Source organism: Myiozetetes cayanensis, unplaced genomic scaffold (genome assembly GCF_022539395.1).
Source record: "Myiozetetes cayanensis isolate MyiCay16 unplaced genomic scaffold, myiCay2020 scf3, whole genome shotgun sequence".
In the NCBI taxonomy this organism is placed as follows: Eukaryota; Metazoa; Chordata; class Aves; order Passeriformes; family Tyrannidae; genus Myiozetetes; species Myiozetetes cayanensis.
This window is the reverse complement of record NW_026087521.1, coordinates 1,277,588-1,295,626: the sequence shown is the minus strand read 5'-3', so window position 1 is coordinate 1,295,626 and position 18,039 is coordinate 1,277,588. Positions and strand designations below refer to the sequence as shown.

The 18,039-nt window shown below is 58.0% G+C and overlaps 2 protein-coding genes across 2 annotated transcripts in view; both read right to left on the bottom strand.

Moving 5' to 3' along the window:
• Positions 1–6,284: 6,284 nt before the first annotated feature.
• Positions 6,285–8,114, bottom strand: ATP6V1F (ATPase H+ transporting V1 subunit F). The gene is made up of 2 exons (XM_050323855.1): positions 7,822–8,114; positions 6,285–7,333 (listed from the first exon to the last, which is right to left on the bottom strand). Exons 1-2 carry the CDS (start codon positions 7,977–7,979, stop codon positions 7,132–7,134), a joined length of 360 nt encoding a protein of 119 aa, XP_050179812.1. The 5' UTR covers positions 7,980–8,114; the 3' UTR covers positions 6,285–7,131.
• A 603-nt stretch (positions 8,115–8,717) lies between these two features.
• FLNC (filamin C) overlaps positions 8,718–18,039 on the bottom strand; it is a 28,048-nt gene continuing 18,726 nt past the window's right edge. The window contains exons 31-47 of the mRNA XM_050323857.1: positions 17,770–17,857; positions 17,543–17,683; positions 17,212–17,340; positions 16,922–17,095; positions 16,524–16,685; positions 15,941–16,144; positions 15,350–15,502; positions 15,129–15,251; positions 14,223–14,483; positions 12,674–12,943; positions 12,083–12,220; positions 11,690–11,805; positions 11,288–11,417; positions 10,732–10,908; positions 10,300–10,518; positions 9,709–9,918; positions 8,718–8,905 (exon numbers count right to left, since the gene is read on the bottom strand). Coding sequence (XP_050179814.1) covers positions 8,718–8,905; positions 9,709–9,918; positions 10,300–10,518; positions 10,732–10,908; positions 11,288–11,417; positions 11,690–11,805; positions 12,083–12,220; positions 12,674–12,943; positions 14,223–14,483; positions 15,129–15,251; positions 15,350–15,502; positions 15,941–16,144; positions 16,524–16,685; positions 16,922–17,095; positions 17,212–17,340; positions 17,543–17,683; positions 17,770–17,857 — 2,883 coding nt within the window. The remainder of the gene's footprint in view (positions 8,906–9,708; positions 9,919–10,299; positions 10,519–10,731; positions 10,909–11,287; positions 11,418–11,689; positions 11,806–12,082; positions 12,221–12,673; positions 12,944–14,222; positions 14,484–15,128; positions 15,252–15,349; positions 15,503–15,940; positions 16,145–16,523; positions 16,686–16,921; positions 17,096–17,211; positions 17,341–17,542; positions 17,684–17,769; positions 17,858–18,039) is intronic.

Genomic DNA, 18,039 nt, shown 5'->3' with positions numbered 1-18,039 from the left:
AAAGAAGAGCTTTTTGAGTTTCTTTGGAGATTCAGGAAATGGAATGTTAAACACCTAAATCCAGAATACTTTTCCAGTGGTCAGATCATGTTCTATGTATTTTAAACATTTCCTTCCCAGTATGCCATCTAACCATGCCATTATTACACCTCGGCAGTATTAAACCCCAGCCCCCAATCCTCTGATGTTAGAAAAATATGGAAAATAAAATAAAATAAATAAAAAATTAAAATAAAATAACATAAAAATTAAAACAAAATAGCATAAAGTAAAATAAAATAAAAATTAAAATAAAATAACATAAAATAAAGTAAAATAAAGTAAAATAAAGTAAAAATTTAAAGTAAAATAAAGTAAAATAAATAAAAATTAAAATAACATAAAGTAAAATAAAGTAAAATAAAATAAATAAAAATTTAAATAAAATAAATAAAAATAAAATAAAATAACATAAAATAAAGTAAAATAAAGTAAAATAAAATAAAATAACAATAAAAATAACATAAAATAAAATAAAATAAAGAAAATAAAATAAATAAAAATTAAAATAAAATAAAATAAAATAAATAAAAATAAAATAATAAAATTAAAATAAAATAACATAAAATAAAATAAAATAATTAAAATAAAACAAAATAAAATAAATAAAAATTTAAATAAAATAAATAAAAAATAAAATAAAGATAACATAAAATAAAGATGAAGTGAAATAAGATAAAGATAAAAATAAAATAACATAAAATAAAATAAAATAAAGAAAAATAAAATAAATAAAAATTAAAATAAAATAAAATAAATAAAGTAAAATAAAATAAATAAAAATTAAAATAAAATAAAATAAATAAAAAATAAAATAAAATAAAATAAAGTAAAATAAAATAAAGAAAAATGAAATAAAGAAAAATTAAAATAAAGTAAAATAAAATGAATAAAATAACATAAAATAACATAAAATAAAATAAATAAAAATAAAATAAAATAATTAAAATAAAATAAAATAAAATAAAATAAAATCCTGAGGATTGGGATGGTGATATTTGGGAAAGCCCCGATGAAAATGCTGGTGAGGCAGAATGGGACTCGTATGAAACAACTGAACCCCCACCTCCTAGACAGGAAGGGGTTCCAGACTTAAAAATAAGACCTATAATTAAGAGCAGGCACATTATGACTTACCGGTGGTCAGGCCCCTCATCTATTTACCAGTAGCACTTAGAAATAACCTTTGAATTTTCTGATTTTTACAGGAGCTCAAATATCTCTGATCAGCCTGGAAAATTAAGTTTTCAAAGAACAAGGGTGTGTTTACCAGGATTCAATGGACAGAGTATTATATGTTACACTGCCAGGGTCCATTTATGGTTCCCTGGGGGAAAATGGATGTCCCTGTACACATTTGCAACCTCAGATCATTTTAGGGTATGATATCTTTAAAGGAAAAGTTTGGCAATTGCCCAACTGGAATGTTTGCCATTCGGGCCCACAAAAAAACCCACCAAATAGTAAATTTTCTGAAAAAAAAAAAAAAAAAAACCAGAAAAATTAATCCACTAAAAATGGCTCCAGTTTTACCTGCTTTGGCTGTGACCAACATCAAACAGCGCCCTACTCATCCTGCAGCCAAACAAGGGATAAATAAAATAATTAAAGCTTTAGAACAAAGGGATATTATATTTAGGATACACTCCTCATACAACTCTCCTGCTGGCAGCTGAACACGTATGGATGGCAGTTCTGGATGGAAAAGGCACGTTCTTCATGGGTCCACTTGGGAAGGGAGATAAACCCGAATTTGCATTTCCTTGGGAGGGAACACAATGCACCTTTAATCACCTAACCCCGAGGGTATAAACATTCACCTCCAATGCCTGCTCACAATGCCTCAGCTAAACTGCTTCAGCAAACAGAAATCCTGAAAGGAGTACAAATCTCTCCATAAAATGATGATGTGTTGATAGGAGGCGAAGAGGAAAGTGCAGTAAGAACAACAGCACAAGATATACAGAATAAATTAAATGAGGAGGTGATAGAAGCGCCCTCTGCCAAACGCCAAGACCCCTCTGAAGAGGTGGCATTCCTGGGAACCCGGTGGATTGCAGGTCAGGCTGTAATCCTGCACGAAACCACTACGAAATTGGATGCCACAGACACTCCTGCTACTAGAAAGGAACTTCAAGAGATCATCAGCACCTTAGGACACCAGAGAAATCGTGTTCCTGGATTTTCTGTGACCCTTGTGTGCTTTAATGAGGAAAGAAACAGACCTGGAAGCGGCTTGGTAGTGATAAACAGGCTTTGCAAGCACTGATAGAAGAGCTAAAAACATATCAGTCACTTGGGCCAGTTCACCCCAGTTATCCTATAACAGCTGAACTGGGTTTTGCTGAAGAGGGGACTTGCTGTAATATGTTCCAGAAGGGCCCTCATGGACACAAATTACCCTTAGGGTTTAGTTCCATAGCATTAAAAGATACTGAAAGAAGATAAATTAGCTGGGAAAGGGGATTATTATCTCTGACCTGAGCTCTTAAACAAGTAGAAAAAATTAACCAGTGTCAGCCTTACAAGTCCGAGGACCTAAATATAATAACCTGTCAGTCCCAGCAGATGGGATTGCACAGAGACCAGCAGCACACAAAGCTGTGCCTGTGTCTCAGGAGTTGTGGATCAGATGGATATAACTGAGGGGCGGACAGAACCTTCCAAATTACAAATAGCTGTGACCCCCAGGTACACTGGCTCTGCACCAGCCACGTAAACAGAGTCCTGTACCTGATGCTCCTGCAGTTACATCAGGCTGAAATTAAAAAGGTGTCTGGTTTACTGATGCCTCAGCCAAACACAGAGATGGTAAATGGAAGTACAGAGCAGTTGCCCTTAACATTCAGACAGGAGGGGGAGCAGCAGAAGGAGGAATGGGAAGTGCACAGGTGGGAGAGGTGAAAGCTTTACTGGCAGTAAAAGAGAAGGCAAGGACAATATGTGTTGATACCCATGCAGTCTGGGCTGGTGCCACACAGTGGTTGTGTCAGTGGGAAGCTTTAGGCTGGCAAGTGGATGGAAAAGAGGTTTGGAGGAAGGAAGGTTGGAAGTGGTTGCTGTCACAGGCTCAGTGCCCACCAATCCACACAGATGGGTAAAAGGATAAAGCCTTGCAGACTTATGGGAACAACCAGCTGGGTCAGATGACAACAATTAAAAAGATAAAAATGGATCTGTTGGAAGATCCTCAGCCCTGGTACCGACTGGGCAAGCGGCTACCCTGTAAATAAATTAAGGCAAACTGGACGGGAAGCTTCATATTTTTTTTAACAGCACAGAGTAGAGGGTGGCCATTGAGCAGAACGATTTGTAAAAGGCGTTCTCACACAATGTCCCCAGCGCCAGGTAAGACTTGGGTAAAATCACCCAGAGCAGGTACCACCTTTACATATGAAAAGCAACAAAACATTTGGCAGATTGATTATATTGGCCCTCTGGGGACATCCAGTGGTTGTGAGGACACACTGACAGGCGTGGGAGTGGTCTCTGGGCTGTCAGATGCCACTAAAAGCAGGCTATTTTGGGACTCAGTAACCGGTTTTCGGGTCTCCCTGTCCCCAGACTGTATGAAGTGACAACGGATCACAATTCAGCAGTGTGATGGTACAAGGCTGGGCCACGAGGGAAGGTGTCAAACAGGTTTTCCACACACTTTATTATCCCCAAGAAAATGGGATTGTGGAGCTGGAAATGGTTTGGTGAACACATGAGTCTGAATGGGATAAAAGATTACAAGATAAATATATATATATATATGTAAAAATATATATGTATCAGATAAATAACCTATATGGTCCAATAGGTCATCCTGTTTCACAAGCTTTCTTGAGTCCTGTGCCTCTTGAAGCAACTCCAAATGATAACATTGAATGACTTGTTTGGATAGTCCCCAAGCACTTTCTGAATTAAATGTTATGCCCTGTAGTTGTAATATTGTTATTAATCAGAATGTCTTTTAATTCTTTTTATTAGTAGCCATTGTATATCTGTGTCACACCTAATCCAACAAATGAGGATGCTGACCATTCCAGAAGTACATAAAATTGAAATAACAGAATCAATAGCTAGTTCTGTATTATGCTCAGTTTAATACTGCCAACGCTGATTTTTCTAAGAATTTTGCGTGTAAAAGTGTAAGGTGTGATTATAATACAGCTAACATCTTTTAAAGTACACGAGTTGAGATAAAATAGTAAAAATTAGGAGCTCAGCATATTTAACAATAATGTACTTATGCAGTGGGTGCTTTTATAGCAGAAAGGTAAGAGTTTGTACTGCATTCCAAGTACCAGTCTGGCTCATCACCCCAAATCAGCATCCTGGTAGTGAGGCAAAGATTTGGCAGATAAGCTGCTAAACCGACCTGGAGATGTGGGTCTGGCAGTCATCCCTTTATCCTATAAAAGCCCAGTCCACTTTTATGTGATCAGATTTTTCTAACATACTCTTCTTGGGGGTGTGTGTGGAGTCTTCTCCCTCCTAGTGGGAACAACCCTTCAAGGATTCTCTTCAAGGTAAAGAAAAAGAGATCTGCCCACAAGCACTGGGATGGTGTGTTACACTAATCTCTAATGACTGTTTCTTTTTGCTGGCTTTAATTTTTGTTTTTAAAGTAAAATTTAAGTAAAAAGTAAAAAAAAAAAAATTACTTTGATATAATGCACTATACTGCACACTACCAGTAATTTTAGGTTTTGTATTGTGTAGTAAATAAGATCTTGTGTCTATTTGTCATAATAAATAATTCCTTTTACATAAATATACCCAGTTTGCCATCTTTAATGCTGCGTGACAAAGTTGTACTTACATCGCTGACAAAGTCTCTGGGGCTTAGATGGGATCCAGGCTCCTCTCTGAGAAGTTTAGAAAGCCAAGGGGTTCTTTCTTCAAACTCGTGTCCCACCTGTGACAGTCACCCCACCACCTCCCTGGGCAGCCCATTCCAATATCTAACCATCCTTTCTGTGCTGAAATTATTCCTCATGGCCAGCACCCCCTCTGCTGGGCCACTTTCCAGCCCCCCAGCCTGCAGCTGCAGGGGGTTGTTGTGGCCAAAGTGCAGGACCTGGCACTTGGTCTTGTTGACCTTCAACCCTGTTGGTCTCAGCCCATGGATCCAGCCTGGCCAGGTCCCTCTGCAGAGCCCTCCAGCAGATCCACACTCCCCTCCAGCTTGGTGTTGTCCACCAATTTGCTAATGATGGACTCGATACCCTCAGCCAGATCATCGATAAAGATATTAAAGAGGGCTGGGCCCAGCACTGATCCCTGGGGGACACCACTGGTGCCCAGATGCCAACTGGATGCATCCCCGTTCCCCAGCACTCCCTGGACCCTCAACCCAGCACAGAGTGCGCTGTCCCAGCCGTGGGCTGCAGCTTTTCCACGAGTGTGCCGTGGGAGATGGTGTCCGAGGCTTTGCTGAACTCCAGGTAGACACACCCACAGCCTTCCCCTCACCCACCGGGTGGGTCACCTGGTCCCTGCAGGGGATCAGGTTGGTCAGGCAGGACCTGCCCTTCCCAAGCCCGTGCTGGCCGGGTGTGCTGGTTCCGGCCAGGATGGGGTTAAGTTCTGCAGCAGGCAGGGTGGGCACAGCCAGGGCCTCGGGGTCATTCTGTGCCACCCGAAGGGGCATCTCCTCTCCATGGTGTCTTTCCCAGCTGGCCGCAGTGTGGGGCCGGTTCCCCCGGAATGACCTGTGAATTGCTTCCCCTCTCTGTACACTGTTTAATGGCATTGTTGTTCCTTTTCTTATCTCATCGCTGCTTCCAGTGTCCTGGGTGTGACACCTGTGACACCTGTGTCCGTGCCTGCCCAGCTGTGTGTCCCCCAGCACTGCCACCCTCGGGCCTCCCTGCGATCTCGGTCACCCCCCCGGGCTTGGGGGCCATGGGGGAGTCGGGGTGCCCCCGTGCCCGCGGGTCTGAGCCCCCCTGATGTGGTGCCTGTCCCAGCACGTCCCCCCTCCATCCCTGTCCCAACAGTGCTCCGTGGCACATGTGGTCCCTGTGCCACATCCCCATGACCCTCCCGTTCCTGTCCCCCCCACCCCGTGCCCCACAGTGTGTCCCCACTGTGTCACTGTCACCCCCCACAGCGTGTCACTGTCCCACCTGTGCTCCAGAGCATGTCCCTGTGCCACATCTCCGCGTGCTCCCCTCCATGCCCCCATTCCTGTGTCCCCCCCTCAGGTCCCTGTCCCCCTGTGTGTCCCCCGGTGCCCCACAGAGCACAGCAGATGATGAGTGGTGTCAGCACATGTTGGGGACACTGAGAAGACACACACATGGGGGGGACACAAACGTCACTTGGTTACAGGGGGAGGGCAATAAATACCAGACACCCCCCCACCCCAGGGTGCTACCAGGGCAGGGGGGCTGAGGGAGGGCTGTGGGGATGGCAACAAGGTCACAGTGACAACTCCTGGTGTCCTTGGGGTGTCCCTGGCCCCCCCTCCCTGCTGTCCCTCCCTGCCCGCAGGCGGGATCCGGCGGGATCCGGTGGTGGCACTTCCCTGTCACGGGACGCAGCTGAGACACGGTCACGGGGCACCCGTGGGGCCCCCTCAGGGACACACCAGGGTCTCTCTGTCACCCCCCAGACCTGTGGGACACCCTCAGGCACCTCACAGCACCCACAGGCACCCCGTATGACCCCCAGGCAGCACCCTGGGGTGGGCTGGGGACCCAGTGGGGTGGGGACCATCAGATGTGGGAACTGCCAGGAACTCCCAGGAGGATTTCCCTGTGCTGGAGACCCCGTGGGATGCCAGGGGCTGTTCTGGGGCACCAGGTGGGGTCTGTTGGGTGTGAAGAGGCTGAGGGGGCTGGGGAGGTGCCACAGGTGGTCGGGCACGAGGAGGCCACGAGCGCAGCACAGAGGGGCAGTTTGGGGTGGCTGAGGTGGTTTGGGGATACCGAGGGAGTACCAGGGGGACTGTTGGTGGTTTTTGCTGTCCAAGGGATGTTCGGGAGGGCTCCTGTGGCATTTAGAGGTACCAGGGAGGGTTTCTGGGGTCCTGGGGGAGGCTGGAGGTTCCTAGGTGGGGCACGGGGGGATTTGAAGGTCCGGGGGTGCCCGGGGCCTCTATCGCAGCTCATCGGGAGCGAAGAGCCCGCGGGCGCGGCGCAGCACCGAGTCCCGGGCCGGGTCGTACGGGTGGTCCTTGGAGGGGATCTCGAGCACCGCGGGCAGGGCCCGGGCGTGGGCTGCGACCGCCGGCCGGATCTGCTCCGCCAGCGCTTGCGAGATCAGGATCATCCCCACGTCCTCCCGCGCCAGGAAACCCCTGGAACAGGGAAACGGAGGGTGAGGGGGGCACGCAGAAACCTCCCCCAGGGACGGGGCCCCAGCGCGGCGGTGGCACAGGGGAGTGCTGGGATTCCTTGGAGCCCCTGAGCTCCTCTAAGCACCCCTGAGAACCACCCCCGCCCCGGACACTGCTGAGATCCCCCTGACACCTTCCCAGGGACTCCTGGGACCCTCCAGACCCCAAATCCCCCCATACCCTCCCCTGAGGCTCCCAAACCCTCCCCCGAGGCTCCCGGGACCCCTCTCCAACTGCCCCTGGGTCCCCTCTCCAACTGCCCCAGACTCCCCAGAACGCCCCCCAGGGCTCCTGGGATCCTCCAGACCCCAAAACCCGCCCAGCCCCTCCCCAGGGACCACCGAGACTCCCTCCGGGGACCACCCCAGGGACCCCCCGGGAGCCCACAGCCCTTCCCGAGCCCACTCAGAGCCCCCAGACCCGCCGGGACGCCTCCGTTCCGCCCTCACCGAAAGGTTTCCTCGATCTCGGCCAGGCTCGTCTCCTTCTCCACCACCAGGAAGTTGGGCCGCCGGTGCTTGTCCAGCTCGCCGATGCCGCCCAGCAGGAACCCGGTCACCGTGTCCTCATCGCCCATCACGGCGATCAGCTTCCCGCGGCCCGCCATGCCCGTGCCGCGCCGGGACCGGGGCCCGCCGGGATCGGGACCCTCCGGCAGCCGCCGCCGGGAGCAGGAGCGGGATCTGGACCGACCGGGAGCGACCGGAACCCGCCGGGAGCCGCCGCCGCCGCTTCCGGGTCCCGCCGCCCCCGTGCTGGACACGCCCCCCAGCTCGCCCCGCCCGCCCCGCCCCGGGAACTCGGCACTCCGCCCCCTCCGCCGGTGAGCCACGCCCCCGCCGGTGAGCCACGCCCCCGCCGGTGAGCCACGCCCCCTCGCAGCGCCGGCTCCGCCTCTCCTGTAACGCCCCGGTAACGCCCCGGGCCCGCAGGCCCCGCCTCCCGCCGTTGTGGCCCCGCACGCGCAGCGCGCCGTGCCCTTGAGGGGACGCGGGGACGCCGCGGCCACAGCGCCCCCTGCCGGACGGCGGCACCGCGGGCGCCTCCGCGCCCGTCCCGCACCCCAGGGACCCCCTCGTTCTGCCCCAGACCCCCAAACCTCAGTGTCCCCCTCCGGACCACCCCATCCCGCGCCACGACCTCATAATCCCACCCTGGACCCCCCTCAAGGGCCCTCCAGGACCATGACGCGCTGCCCCGGACCCCCCCAGCACTCCGGTGTCCTGCTCGGGGTCACTCAGCCGTCACCCCCACATCACGCCCCGACATCACTCAGACAGACAGCTCCTCCTCTCCCAGTGCTTTATTGCCAGGCCCGGGCCCCCCCCAGACCCCCGGGGGGCTCTCAGGCGGCGGTGACGCGGAAGGGGCTGCCCGGCACGTCGCGGTCCCCCCAGCGCAGCAGCAGCACGTACTCGCCCCGCTCCCGCACGCTGTAGGTCACCGTGTACACCCGGTTCCCCTCGTGCTTCACGTGCACCTCCTCGCACGGCGCCTTGGGGCCGTGCACCCCCACCAGCAGCATGTTTGTGCCTGGGGGGAGGACAGGGGGTGACATCCTGACCTGAGGTCTCCCCGCCAGCGCACCCCGCACCTCCCACTGCACCTCACACCTCCCACTGCATCCCACACCTCCCACTGCATCCCAGACCCCCCAATGCATCCCACACCTCCCACTGCATCCCACACCTCCCACTGCATCCCACACCTCCCACTGCATCCCACACCTCCCACTGCATCCCACATCCCCCACTGCATCCCACACCTCCCACTGCATCCCAGACCCCCCAATGCATCCCACACCTCCCACTGCATCCCAGACCCCCCAATGCACCCCACAGTCCCACTGCATCCCACACCCCCCACTGCATCCCAGACCTTGCACTGCACCCCACACCTCCCACTGCACCCCACACCTCCCACTGCATCCCAGATCCCCCAATGCACCCCACACCTCCCACTGCATCCCAGACCCCCAATGCACCCCATACCCCCACTCGCCCACCTCCCACTGCACCCCACACCCCTACTGCATCCCAGACCCCTCACTGCACCCCACAACTCCCATTGCATCCCACGTCCCCCACTGCATCCCAACCCCTCACTGCATCCCACACCCCCACTGCACCGCCCCCACCAGCAGCCTGTTTGTGCCTAGGGGGGGCACAGGAGGTGTCACCCTGAGCTTGAGACCCAAGAGCCCCCCAGTGCACCCCAAACCCCAACACTGCACCCAAGTCCCCCCACCGCACCCTCCTGCTGATCCACCCCAAACCCTCCCAGGACCCCCCCTGCTGACCCCCATCTCCTCCCCCCAGGCCCCCCCGGCCCCTCACCGGCCTTGCTGCAGTCCACTGTGAAGTGGTTCTTGTGGCCCAGGCGGGCGCTCGCCAGCCCCGGCCCTCGGGCCACCACCTGCCCCGCGTCCGACGGGGCCTTGGTGACCCCCCCGAAGGCAGGGGGGCCCCGCGAGCCCCCCCGTGCCACCGGCTCCACCAGCACCGTCGAGGTCTCGTGCAGGCTGTGCCCCCCCGACAGCCGAGGGCCTGGGGAACATGGGGGGGACGCTGTCAGCTCCCACCATGGGGACACCCCCCCACCGTCACACTGTGCTGGGGGGTTACAGCAGCACCTTCCAGGGACAGCCCATCATGTCACCCTGGAGCTCTTTCACCACGTCACCCACCCCCAGGACCCCCTGTGCCACCGCCCTGGGGACACCCCATCACGTCCTGCTGGTACTGCCTATGACGCCGCCCTGGGAACACCCCCGTTCATGTCACCCTGGGGGTCCTCCTGCCATCTCCCTGCCACCCCCATCATGCTCATCACTGACCCTTGTCACTCCACACTGGGGACCCCCGACTTTCCCCCCCAGATCCCCTCTCACCCATTCCCCCATCCCCGTGTCCCCCCCCAAGCCATACCGGTGACCTTGGCCTTGAAGGGGCTGCCCACGATGTGGTGGGGACCCCCGTACTTGATGGAGATGAGGTAGTTGCCAGGGGCCATGGGGGTGTAGGTGACACGGTGGCCCTCAGGGACCTCAGTGCAGTCCAGCTCCACCTTGGAGGGGCCATCGATGGTGACGGCCAGTGCCCCTGCCCCTGCGTTGGCCGTCTGCACCAGGAACTCCGAAGGCACCCCTGGGACACAGGGGACACGAGGATGGCACCATGGGGGGGGACACTGTGACCCCACTGTGGCCACCACCCACGGCCACGTCCCCATCACGTCAATTCCTGCGGCCACATCTCCACTGTCACCACCATGGCCACATCTCCATCCTCGCCCCCACACGGCCATGGTGTCCCCAACCCCCTCCCACAGCCGTGTCCCTGTCTCCACAGCGGTGTCACCTGTGCGGCCGCCCTCGAGGCCGGGCCCGAAGGCGGTGACGAGCCCGGGGTCCCCAGCCTGGCTCTGCTCGCCCACGCGGATGTTGAAGGGGCTGCCGGGCACGTGGCGCCCGTTGAAGCGCAGGTCGATGGAGTGCACCCCGTTCTCACGCGGCAGGAACCCCAGCGCGTACCGGTCTGGGGGAAGCACACATGGCACCGTGTCCCCGTGATCTGTGTCCCCACACCCCGCGTCCCCACACCCAATTTTCACACAGCAGGACCCCCAGTGTGTGTTGGTCTGGGGGAGCACTGTGTCACAGCAGTGTCCCCATGTCCCATATCCCTATGTCCCCGTGTCCCTGTGTTTCCCTGTGCCCACACCCCATTCTCACACGGCAAGAACTCCAGCATGTATCGGTCTGGGGGGACAGACTGGTGTGTCCTGTGTCCCCATGCCCCGTGTCCCTCTGTCCCCATATACCTCATGTCCCCGAGCCCCACATGCCATGTCCCCATGCCCTGTGTCCATCCCCCCCCAATCCCCAAGCCCAGTGCCCCCACAGTGTCCCCTCACCGCTGTCCAGCTCGGACACGTAGCACTCCTCCACCACCCCCGCAGGCGTGTGCACTTTGGCGTCGATGACCCCGCGCGCCCCGTTCAGCTGCACCGCAAACGACGCCGGCTGGTTCACGGCCACCGTCTCCTGCAGGGACACCACGGTGGCATCAGGGACACAGGCAGGACAGGGGGGCACCATGGGGCCCAGGGGTGACAGGTGGTGGCAGCAGGGAGGGTCCCAAGGGTGACATGGGGAAGAGAGAGAGTGGCCCTCAGAGGGTCCCAAGGGTGCCACAGGAGACCCAAAGGAGTGGGAGTCCCAAGGGTGCCACAGGGGCTCAGAATGGCCCCAGGGGTGACCTGGGGACCCAGAGAGTGTCTGGGAGCCCAGGGTGACACGGTGGGTGTCCCCAGTACCTGCAGGCTGGTGACAGTGAGGCGCCGGGCGTCGTCAGAGTGGGAGGCCACGGGGACAACAAAGGGGCTGTCGGGGATGTGCTCCTCGTTGAACTTGATGGACACTTCATAGTCACCTGGGGGACACGTGGACAGTCAGGTGGGGACCCCACACACCAAGACCCCACACAAAGGGACCCCACACATGAGGAAACCCTTCCGTGGGGACACCTGTGCACAGAGACATCCTTATGTGGGGACACCCTCACCTGGGGACATCCTCAGACTTGGGGACACCTTTGCATGGGGGTCCCACAGTCCTGGCCCCAGGCTTACCACCATTTGGGGGGGCAGGGGGGAAGGTTCTTGGTGTGTTGGGAGTGTTGGGGGGCAGTGGGGGCAGCCCCTGCTCACCTGGCTCCTGCACCAGGTAGGAGACACCACAGGAGCCGTCCTTGCGGTCCTCGAAGGAGATCTCAGCCTTGCTGGGCCCCTCGACAGCGATGGAGAGACCCCCCGCGCCCGCCTCGCGCGTCCAGATGCTGAACTCAGCTGGGGGAGGGGGGCACCAGGGTCACCCCGGCCCCCAGTGGCACCCCAGGACAGTCACAGACCTGCACCCACCCCAAGGCACCCAGATCTCCCATAGCACCCTCACATTGCCCCCACACCCAACTGTACCCAAATCCCCCATCACAGCACCCCAGAGCCCCCAATTTCACCAACATCCTCTCTACCCCTAGCACCTCCCCATTGCCCCCATCACCCAATAGCACCCAGACCCCCACTGTCCCCCTCAACAACCCCAGCCCCACAACAGCACCCACACCCCATTGACCCCCACGTCTCCCTCATTGCCCCCCCATCCCCATCACACACAGAACCCCCATATCTCCCCAGTCCTCCCCACGCCCCCATGCCTTCCCCATACCCAGCTGACCCCCCTGTACCTGGCAGACCCCACCATCCCAGGCAGACCCCACCATCCCAGGCAGACCCCCGTACCTGGCGTGCCGGCCACGGCGCGCTGAAGGCCGGTGCCCCCCGCGCGCACCTTGTGGGCACCACCCTCTCCCAGGGGACCCACGGTGAACTGGAAGGGGCTCCCGGGAACGTGCTGCCCCCGGAACTTGACGCTGACGGTGTGGGCGCCCGTCTCCTGGGGCACGAAGCGCACGCTGTAGACCCCCGCGGCCCCCGGCACCACCTCGGCCTCGCGCCGCTGCCCCGACGGGCTCAGCACCTGCGCTGTCAGCTCCTGCACCGACGCCTCGCCTGCAGGCACACACCTCGTCACCCCAGGCACCTGGGCACCCCAGCGTTACTTTGACATCACCCCACTGTCACCCCATTGCTGTGCCGCTATGGTGCCCCATCGCTACGGCACGCTGTCACCCTGCCACCAGGGCACCTCGTCACCGCATCACTCCATCATCCTGTAAACCTGGCGCCCTAACACTAGGGCACCCCAGCACCTCAGCACCCCATCTCCTCACTGACATGTCACTATGGCACCCCAGCACCAGAGCACCCTGGTACCCCAGCATCCTGTCACCAGGGCACTGTGTCATCCTGTCACCCTGTCGCTCTGGTACCTGGGCACTGGGGTACCCCACTGCCTCGTCACGTCGTCACCATGGCCCCAGGGCACCCTGGCACCCCAGGACCCTGTCACGCCGTCACTGTCACCTCACCATCCTGGCCCCAGGGTGCCCTGACATCCAGACACCCACTAGAGCCCATATGCACCCCCTGTGCCCCTTCACACACAGAGGACACACGTGTGCTTGCCAGCACGCAAATGCTCACACAAGCACAGACGCCTGTGAGTTTGCACACTCATGCCAAGGGCACACACAACCCTCTCAGCAGGTGTGGACCCAGCGTGAGCACACACGCCCCTGTGAGCACACACACCCCTGTGAGCACACACACCCTCCCTGAGCAGCTGGGCACCCCTGTGAGCACACACACCCCCCCCACGAGCAGGTGTGCACGCCTGCTTGTGCAAAGGGCCAGCGTTGCCCCCAACCTCCGTGCACGTCCCCTCGCGAAGGGCAGCACCCCCCTGGTGAGCGTGGCAGCCCCCGTGCGTGTGCCAGGGAGTGTCCCAGCTCCATCCCCAGGCGTGTCCTGGCCTCGTGCGAGGGGCACGTGCAGGTGGGAGTGGAAAGGCGTGTGCTGAGCCCTCGTGTGAGCACACACAGCCCCTGTGAGCACACGCAGCCCCGTGCAAGGGGCACTCCCACGTGCAAGTGTGCCCAGCCCCCGTGCAATCCCAGTGCCCTGCACAGCCAGCCCTCATGCAAACCCAGCCCTGTGCAAACACACCGGTGCTCCCCTGCACCCAGTCCTCGTGCAAACACTCCCCTGCACTCACACACCCCTCGTGCAAGCCCATGCCCTGCCCCAGAGCACACGGCCCTCGTGCAAACACCCCCACGTGTGCCAGTGCAGCTGCCCCCATGCAGGCACGGTGCCCAGCTCGCCCACCCCCGTGCACCTCCAGCCCTCGAGCAATGCCCCGCACACACAATCCCCCCGCAGGACCCACCCTCGTGTGTGCGTGCAGGGGCCCCGAAGGCACCGATGCCCTCGCGGGGCCCGAAGGCCCCGAAGGTGCCGAAGGGCTCCGGAGGGGCTCGGGGGAAGGCGCCGCCCACGCGGGTCGACTCCTCCACGTGCACCTCGCGCGTGGTCTCCCCGCCGCGCGTCTTGCTGATCTCGGTGCGCTCCGTGCGCGTGTAGGTGTGGCTGCTGCGCGTGAACGTGCGCGTCAGCCGCTCCTGCGCCGACACCATCTGGAACCAGTTCCCTGGGGAGCGCCCCGCGGGGACACGGGCGGACAGCGGGGACACACGGGGACAGTGGGGACACGAGGGGACCACGGGGACACGAGGGGAACCACAGGACGTGGGCACGGGGAGGGAGAACAGAAGGGCGCACGGAGGAGTGGTGGGGACGTGGATGGAGACAGGGTTGGATGGATGCAGGGATGGATGTAGGGATCGGTGGAGACACGAACAGGTGGAGACAGTCGTGGTCACGGGGATGGAGGCAAGGATGGACGTGGAGACAAGGATGATGGAATCGTGATGGGTGGAGACATGGGTGGTCACGGGGATGGAAGTTGGGGTTGGTGCGGGGAGAGATGGACACGGGGATGGATGTAGGGAGGGTTGCAGGGATGTATGGAGCCACGGGCGGATGAAGCCAGGGATGGACACACGGACAAAGGTGTGGATGGAGGTACCGGTGGGTGGTGGCACAACCAGAGGGACGCACAGAGGTGCAGATGCACGGAAGGACACGGACACAGACACACAGAGGGGAGAGAAGGAAGAAAGAGGGAGAAGTCAGAGCTGGAATGGCTGAGAGGCACCTCAGCCCACGGAAGAGGAGGATGAGGGATGATGAAGGAGGAGAGGAGGAGGAGGAGGAAGAGGAAGGCCAAGGCTACCTGGGATTTTGAGGTTGAGGTCACAGGTGCTACCAACGGTGGCGATGGAAGGTGCCTGCCGTCGGCGTGTGATGCTCTCCTTCATCCGGCCCTCACCCGTCACCTTCACTGTGAAGGGGCTCCCTGCAGGAGAAGGTCACCTCAGGGAGCTGTCACCCCCTCCCAGGGTCCCAGCACCCTGCACTGCACCCCTGTGCCCCCCCTTGTCCCCCTGGTCCCACCTGGGACATGTTTGTCAGCAAACTTGATGTTGATGATGTAGTTGCCGGGCTCGGTGGGGCAGTAGGTGACCTTGCAGGTGCCGTCCTCCACGTCCTCACAGTTGATGTCCACCTTGCTGGGGCCCTCAATGGACAGGCCTAGCCCACCATAGCCTGGGCAACCAGAGGGACACACTCAGAGGTGTCCCATGGCAGCTCTCCCTGTCCTGGACACAGCCACACCATGGACACCACCCCAACCCAGCCATCAAAGCCACCACCCCATCCTGGCCATGGCCATGTCGTGGTCACCACAGCACCACTCTCTCAGCTGCACTGTGGCCACGGCCACCACTCCATCCTGGCCATGGCCACACCACAGCCATAACCATGGCCACCACCCCATCCTGTGCTGGCCATACCTGTGGCATGGCCTTAGCCACCTCCCACATGGGTGATGGCTATGCCACCACTGTGGTCACCACCCCATCCTGCTGGCTGCAGCTGTGGCATGGCCTTGGCCCTCAAATCATCCTGGCTATGGCCACACCACCACCACAGCCACCACCCCATCCTGGCCCTGGCCACGGCCAACTCTCCCCCCAGCCTCACCAGCGCTGCGTGTGTCCACGATGAACTCAGCCACCTCGAAGGTGTGGCCCTCCAGCAGCCCCTGGCCCCACACCTTGACCCGGCCGGCATCGCCGATCTCCGACTGCCCCACCAGGATCTTGAAGGGGCTGTTGGTGACGTGCTGCCCGCTCTTCCGCACGCTCACCACGTGCTCGCCCACCTCCTTGGGCGTGAAGGAGATGCCTGGGGGGGACACCGTGGTCACAGCCTGCCATCAGCCCATAGCCACCACCACCAGCCCTGGCCATCACCAACCTGTGACTACAACCACCAGCCGCTGGGCCAGACACCCAGCCCTGGCCATCTCCTCCAGCCCTTGGCCACCACCACCAACCTCTGGGCAATTCTACCAACCCGTGGTCACCATAACTGTGTCCATCAGTCCCTCATCACCACCCACACCTCCTGACCATGGCCACCAATCCCTGGTGACCCAGTGCCATGGGGCCACCCATCCCTGTGATTTCACAGCCCCACTGTCCCCCGTCCCACCAAGTCCCAGATCCACCTCTCATGAGCCCCTGTCCCAGTTCTCCTGTGTCCCTACAGTGTCCCCACGCACCGATGTGGCGGTTGGGCAGCCTCTTGAGCAGGCAGGGCTCCTCGTTGCCCGAGGGTGCGCGGATGGTGGCCGCCAGCAGGCTCAGGTCGGTCTCTGCGATCTTCAGCGACACGTCGGTCGAGGTGCCCACGTTGAGCTGGGACGTGCGCATGGAATCGTCCCCTGCAGAGATGCCAGCAGAGGGGACATCAGCTCCAGGTGGGAGGCAGGATGGGTGGGGTCCCAAAGGGACCACACAGCTGTTTGATGGGGTCCCAGTGGCCATAGGGAAGGTGTCCCCGTGACCCCACAAGTGTTCCCATGACAATGCCATAGTCCCCATGACCACACAGGTGCCTCCATGGCCATGTGGAAACCCCGAGGACCCCCAAGCCCCTGCTGTCCCCCCCCCATCTCACCGGTGATCTTGGCTGTGAAGGGGCTGCCCGGGATGTGCTTGTCGTCGAAGCGCACGATGATGCTGTAGTCACCAGGAGCTGTGGGCAGGTAGGACACAGTGCACGTCCCGTCCTTGTTGTCCTGACAGGTGATCTCTGCCTTGGAGGGACCTTCCACTGCCAGCGACAGCCCACCTGGGGGTACGGAAGGCATCAGGACGTGTCAGGAGGCACCAGGGGTCTCCAGCCCCGCCCTGGTGGCACTGCAGGGTCCCCATGACCATCCCAGCCCCCCCTTGGCCACCACTCACCCTCGCCGGCGTCCTTGGTGACGATGGTGAAGGTGCAGGGCTTGTTGACCATGCCGTGGCTCAGCCCCGGCCCGTAGGCACTGACGTGGCGTGGGTTGATGGCGTCCACGTAGAACTGGAGGGGACTCCCTGGGGACACGGACATCGACAGTCAGGGGCCCCACGGGGACCAGGGACGCCAAAGGGACACCCCACAGAGACACCCACACCGTGGTGGGCACTCAACTCATGGGTGTCCAACCAGGGACCCAACGAGGACACCTCGACACCAGTCAGGCCATGGTGACATCGACCTTCCTCAGCCACCTCCCAGTGCCCCGCAGTGGCTCACCAGGGATGTGGTTGCCGTCGTAGCGGATGTCCATCTCGTGCAGCCCCTTCTCGGAGGGGGCATAGTGCACCGTCACCGTCCCGTCCTTGTTGTCGGTGATGCTGGGCCGTGCCGTCTTCCCCGAGGGCATCCGCACCTCGCCTGGGGGCACGTTGTGTCAGCAGAGGCACCGAGGGGGGCTGGTGCCTCACAGGGTGCTCCCTTTCCCCCCGAGCCCTGCCCTGTACCTGTGATCTCACCCTTCTGCACCGTGAAGGGGATGACGAGGTTGAAGGGCCGGAGGTTCTCGGCGGTGGCCGGGGGCTCGTCCGTGGCCTGATTGTATGGCAGAGAGGAGGGTGAGAACCCCGTGGTGGGCTCCCAGCCCCAGAGTGACCCTCACAGCCTACAAACCCCACCATGACCCTGCCCACCATGACCCTGGCCCCATGGCACTCACCATGGTCACCCAACCCCATGGTTAGACCACAGTCTAACCCTAACCCTAACCCACCACG

Coding starts and splice junctions, on each gene's coding strand:
- ATP6V1F (XM_050323855.1), bottom strand. CDS start 7,979: ATGGCGGGCCGCGGGAAGCTGATCGCCGTGATGGGCGATGAGGACACG. Junction 7,334..7,821: donor GAGATCGAGGAAACCTTTCG/GTGAGGGCGGAA, acceptor TCCCTGTTCCAG/GGGTTTCCTGGCGCGGGAGG.